Below are 6,000 nucleotides of genomic sequence, written 5' to 3'. Positions count from 1 at the left end.
CTTCTGAGTGTTGCTGGCTCGGCTTTGCTTTTGGAATTGGATTGCATTGTTATGGTATTGCTGTGTATTGTTTTGTTGGATTGATTCATTAAAAAATAGATAAATAAGAAAATAAATTAAAATAAATTAATAAATAAAATAAAAAATCGATTCTTAAAAAAATGAGAATCGATTCTGAATCGCACAACATGAGAATCGCGATTCAAATTCGAATCCATTTTTTTCCCACACCCCTAATATATATATATATATATATATATATATATATATATATATATATATATATATATATACAAATTATAATATGTACCGTATGTATGTATGTATGTATGTATGTGTGTGTGTGTATATATATATATATATATATATATATATATATATATATATATATATATATATATATATATATATATACACAACCCAAAGTGGCCTCAGTATGGGGACCCCTGGTTATAAGTTTTAGAAAACCACAAATGTTTGAAGATTTTCAGTTTGAAGTTTTCCAAGGCAATAAATCATGGTCTTAGAAATTACTTCCGAAGAAGGCTTGAAATATTTATTTTGAGCCTCTATGTCACGCATTAGTTTCACTTTCTAACTGCTGGAATAAAGGAACCTTGGCACCAATTGGAACTTTTGCACTTTCACCTGTAGATCTTTAGCTGCTAGCTATCGCTAACCAGATGTTTGCTCGGATCTCAGAGGGTCACTTTGACATTTAGTAGAGGAGATGAACAAGTAAAACCAGACGTTTGCTCAGATCTCAGAGGGTCACTTTGACATTTAGTAGAGATGAACAAGTAAAACCAGATGCTTGCTCAGATCTTGGTGGGTCACTGTGACATTTAGTAGAGGAGATGAACAAGTAAAACCCGATTTTTGCTCAGATCTTGGTGTGTCTGTGTGACATTTAGTAGAGGAGATGAACAAGTAAAACCAGATGTTTGCTCAGATCTTGGTGGGTCACTGTGACATTTAGTAGAGGAGATGAACAAGTAAAACCAGATGTTTGCTCAGATCTTGGTGTGTTTGTGTGACATTTAGTAGAGGAGATGAACAAGTAAAACCAGATGTTTGCTCAGATCTTGGTGGGTCACATTGACTTGTAAGTCAAATGTTTGCCCAGAGACTGTTCTTATCTGAAAACACTCTTAAGTTGAGGTACTAGTGTAAAGGGAGCTGACATGATGTCAACACCAGCCTGTCCGTCTCGACATATTTATTAGCATTTAAAGACTAGTTGCTTGACTTGCTGCTTGCTTGACGTTTCATGTGTTCTCCTTCACAGCGTCTAGTCAACAGACCTCAGACATGCCAGCTGCCTCAGTGTGCCACCTCCAGACACATCTTTCCCTTCTAGACTGTGAGGGCCACTCCAGCCTGGCCAAGGAGGTAAGAGCCTCATCCCTTGTAGACTGTAGAACTATCTAGACTGTGAGGGCCACTCCAGCCTGGCCAAGGAGGTAAGAGTCTCATCTAGACTGTAGAACTATCTAGACTGTGAGGGCCACTCCAGCCTGGCCAAGGAGGTAAGAGTCTCATCTAGACTGTAGAACTATCTAGACTGTGAGGGCCACTCCAGCCTGGCCAAGGAGGTAAGAGCCTCATCCCTTGTAGACTGTAGAACTATCTAGACTGTGAGGACCACTCCAGCCTGGCCAAAGAGGTAAGAGTCTCATCCCTTGTAGACTGTAGAACTATCTAGACTGTGAGGGCCACTCCAGCCTAGCCAAGGAGGTAAGAGCCTCATCCCTTGTAGACTGTAGAACTATCTAGACTGTGAGGGCCACTCCAGCCTGGCCAAGGAGGTAAGAGCCTCATCCCTTGTAGACTGTGAGGGTCACTCCAGCCTGGCCAAGGAGGTAAGAGCCTCATCCCTTGTAGACTGTAGAACTGTCTAGACTGTGAGGACCACTCCAGCCTAGCCAAGGAGGTAAGAGTGTCATCCCTTGTAGACTGTAGAACTATCTAGACTGTGAGGGCCACTCCAGCCTGGCCAAAGAGGTAAGAATCTCATCCCTTGTAGACTGTAGAACTATCTAGACTGTGAGGGCCACTCCAGCCTGGCCAAGGAGGTAAGAGTCTCATCCCTTGTAGACTGTAGAACTATCTAGACTGTGAGGGCCACTCCAGCCTGGCCAAGGAGGTAAGAGTGTCATCCCTTGTAGACTGTAGAACTATCTAGACTGTGAAGGCCACTCCAGCCTGGCCAAGGGGGTAAGAGTCTCATCCCTTGTAGACTGTAGAACCATTTAGACTGTGAGGGCCACTCCAGCCTGGCCAAGGAGGTAAGAGTGTCATCCCTTGTAGACTGTAGAACTATCTAGACTGTGAGGACCACTCCAGCCTAGCCAAGGAGGTAAGAGTGTCATCCCTTGTAGACTGTAGAACTATCTAGACTGTGAGGGCCACTCCAGCCTGGCCAAGGAGGTAAGAGCCTCATCCCTTGTAGACTGTAGAACTATCTAGACTGTAAGGGGCCACTCCAGCCTGGCCAAGGAGGTAAGAGTGTCATCCCTTGTAGACTGTAGAACTATCTAGACTGTGAGGGCCACTCCAGCCTAGCCAAGGAGGTAAGAGTGTCATCCCTTGTAGACTGTAGAACTATCTAGACTGTGAGGACCACTCCAGCCTAGCCAAGGAGGTAAGAGTGTCATCCCTTGTAGACTGTAGAACTATCTAGACTGTGAGGGCCACTCCAGCCTGGCCAAGGAGGTAAGAGCCTCATCCCTTGTAGACTGTAGAACTATCTAGACTGTGAGGGCCACTCCAGCCTGGCCAAGGAGGTAAGAGTCTCATCCCTTGTAGACTGTAGAACTATCTAGACTGTGAGGGCCACTCCAGCCTGGCCAAGGAGGTAGGAGTCTCATCCCTTGTAGACTGTAGAACTATCTAGACTGTGAGGGCCACTCCAGCCTGGCCAAAGAGGTAAGAGTCTCATCCCTTGTAGACTGTAGAACTATCTAGACAGTGAGGGCCACTCCAGCCTGGCCAAGGAGGTAAGAGTGTCATCCCTTGTAGACTGTAGAACTATCTAGACTGTGAGGGCCACTCCAGCCTGGCCAAGGAGGTAAGAGTCTCATCCCTTGTAGACTGTAGAACTATCTAGACTGTAAGGGCCACTCCAGCCTGGCCAAAGAGGTAAGAGTCTCATCCCTTGTAGACTGTAGAACTATCTAGACTGTGAGGGCCACTCCAGCCTGGCCAAGGAGGTAAGAGCCTCATCCCTTGCAGACTGTAGAACCATCTAGACTGTGAGGGCCACTCCAGCCTGGCCAAGGAGGTAAGAGCCTCATCCCTTGTAGACTGTAGAACTATCTAGACTGTGAGGGCCACTCCAGCCTGGCCAAGGAGGTAAGAGTCTCATCCCTTGTAGACTCTGAGGACCACACATCCAACACTTGGATTCAACACCTGACAGTGTGATCCTCCTTTCAAGTCTTTCTTCAAGTGCATCGTAGTCCTACTTTGTTGAACTGAGAAACTTTGGTATTTTTTGCAAATAATCATGAACTTAGAATTTGATGCCTGCAACATGTTTCAAAAAAAGCTGGCACAAGTGGCAAAAAAGAGTGAGAAAGTTGAGGAATGCTCATCAAAGACTTATTTGGAACATCCCACAGGTGAACAGGCTAATTGGGAACAGGTGGGTGCCATGATTGGGTATAAAAGTAGATTCCATGAAATGCTCAGTCATTCACAAACAAGGACGGGGCGAGGGTCACCACTTTGTCAACAAACTGTTGAACAGTTTAAGAAAAACCTTTCTCAAGCAGCTATTGCAAGGAATTTAGGGATGTCACCATCTACGCTCCGTAATATCATCAAAAGGTTCAGAGAATGTGGAGAAATCACTGCACGTAAGCCATGATATTACACACCTTGGATCCCTCCGTCATCAAAAAACCACATCAGTGTGTAAAGGATATCACCACATGGGCTCAGGAACACTTCAGAAAACCACTGTCAGTAACTACAGTCGGTCGCTACATCTGTAAGTGCAAGTTAAAACTCCACTATGCAAAGCCAAAGCCATTTATCAACAACACCCAGAAACGCTTCGCTGGGCCCGAGCTCATCTAAGATGGACTGATGCAAAGTGGAAAAGTGTTCTGTGGTCTGACGAGTCCACATTTCAAATTGTTTTTGGAAACTGTGGACGAAAGATGAAAAGAACCGTCCGGACTGTTCTAGGGTGAAAGTGTAAAAGGCAGCATGTGTGATGGTATGGGGGTGTATTAGTGGCCAAGACATGGGTAACTTACACATCTGTGAAGGCACCTTTAATGCTGAAAGGTACATACAGCTTTTGGAGCAACATATGTCCAAGCAACGTTACCATGGACGCCCCTGCTTATTTCAGCAAGACAATGCCAGGTGTTACAACAGCGTGGCTTCATAGTAAAAGAGTGCGGGTACTAGACTGGCCTGCCTGTAGTCCAGACATTGAAAATGTGTGAAGGCTAAAATATGAGAAGGGAGACTGTTGAACAACTTAAGCTGTACATCAAGCAAGAATGGGAAAGAATTCCACTTCAAAAATGTGTCTCCTCAGTTCCCAAACCTTTACTGAGTGTTGTTAAAAGGAAAGGCCATGTAACACACTGGTAAAAATGCCTTTTTTGACATGTGTTGCTGCCATTACATTCTAACTTCATGATTATTTCTCAGTGTGAACATGAAATATCTTGTCTTTGCAGTCTATTCAATTGAATATAAGTTGAAAAGGATTTGTTGTATTCACTTTTTATTTAGCATTTACACAACCTGACAACTTCACTGCTTTTGTACTTTGTAACACAGTGAGTGAATAAGTGTACTGTAGTCATTATTACATCATATATGTAACACTAGTGAGTGAATAAGTGTACTGTAGTCATTATTTCATCAGATATGTAACACTAGTGAGTGAATAAGTGTACTGTAGTCATTATTACATCATATATGTAACACTAGTGAGTGAATAAGTGTACTGTAGTCATTATTTCATCAGATATGTAACACTAGTGAGTGAATAAGTGTACTGTAGTCATTATTTCATCAGATATGTAACACTAGTGAGTGAATAAGTGTACTGTAGTCATTATTTCATCAGATATGTAACACTAGTGAATAGCAGACAATATAATAAGACAACATATTTAGATTTATTCATCAGGTTTCTTGCCACTTGATGTTATATATTTGGATTTGAAGGTCCACTGTTCAAGTCTCCATCAAATATTTCCTTCTTTTTGCCAGGACTGTGGTGCGGCCAGGTCAGGGTCTCTCCGTGATCCAGGTGAGGACCAGACCTGTCCACAGGAAGAGAGCTAGACAGCAGTGAGTACTTCATGAGTCACGTGATCAGTGCACACTTCATCTAGTGGGATGTTGCCATCTGCTGGTGGGACTGACCAGTGCACTCTTCTTCCAGGAGACGGAGCCTCTGAAGGTCACAAAGGGTTTTCAATCATTTAACGAGTACTGTGAGAACTTGTCACCATGGCGACCAGCCCGTGGTCCAGTCAAGTAACCTTTCAGCCAGGAAGTGACCTTTCATCGCCCAAAATGAAACCGGACTGCGCTGGTGTCTGTGAAAAGGATTTTTCTTCAGCGTCCACCAGCAAAGACCACCAGCTGCCGAGTCGTGTCCTCGTGGCGTCCTTTCACGCGCAAAAACTGCTCTTGGACTCTGGGTCTGGCTAAGCTTTTGCCTCGTCCCTCGCTGCACTAGTGACCTGATAAGACCCGGTAAGTCCGGAAGACAAAGAGATGGTACAGTATTATCTGCTCGGAGGCGCCACCCGGTGGTTGTTTGCACACACTGCAGCTAGTCCTGGATCAGGGGTGTCGGACTGGTTTCAGCTCCGGGGCCACATGGAGGAAAACCATGGCATGACAACTTCAAAATCCAGACAACTTCAGGTTGTTTTCTTTGTTTTTCTTTGGCCAAAAATAGACCCGGTACATTCTGAAAATGTACATGTTACAAATAATCCTCAAAACACTTGTTAAAAA

At 44.0% G+C, this 6,000-nt stretch overlaps 1 protein-coding gene across 1 annotated transcript in view; it reads left to right on the top strand.

The window, feature by feature from the left end:
- LOC133649531 (uncharacterized) overlaps positions 1 to 6,000 on the top strand; it is a 98,200-nt gene that overhangs the window by 55,183 nt on the left and 37,017 nt on the right. Inside the window, exons 13-15 of the mRNA XM_062046120.1 lie at positions 1,289 to 1,392; positions 5,242 to 5,296; positions 5,367 to 5,511. Of these exons, the coding sequence (XP_061902104.1) occupies positions 1,289 to 1,392; positions 5,242 to 5,296; positions 5,367 to 5,511 (304 nt within the window). The remainder of the gene's footprint in view (positions 1 to 1,288; positions 1,393 to 5,241; positions 5,297 to 5,366; positions 5,512 to 6,000) is intronic.

The sequence above is a fragment of the Entelurus aequoreus genome, linkage group LG05 (assembly GCF_033978785.1).
Source record: "Entelurus aequoreus isolate RoL-2023_Sb linkage group LG05, RoL_Eaeq_v1.1, whole genome shotgun sequence".
In the NCBI taxonomy this organism is placed as follows: Eukaryota; Metazoa; Chordata; class Actinopteri; order Syngnathiformes; family Syngnathidae; genus Entelurus; species Entelurus aequoreus.
This window is presented reverse-complemented; position numbering and strand designations above follow the sequence as displayed.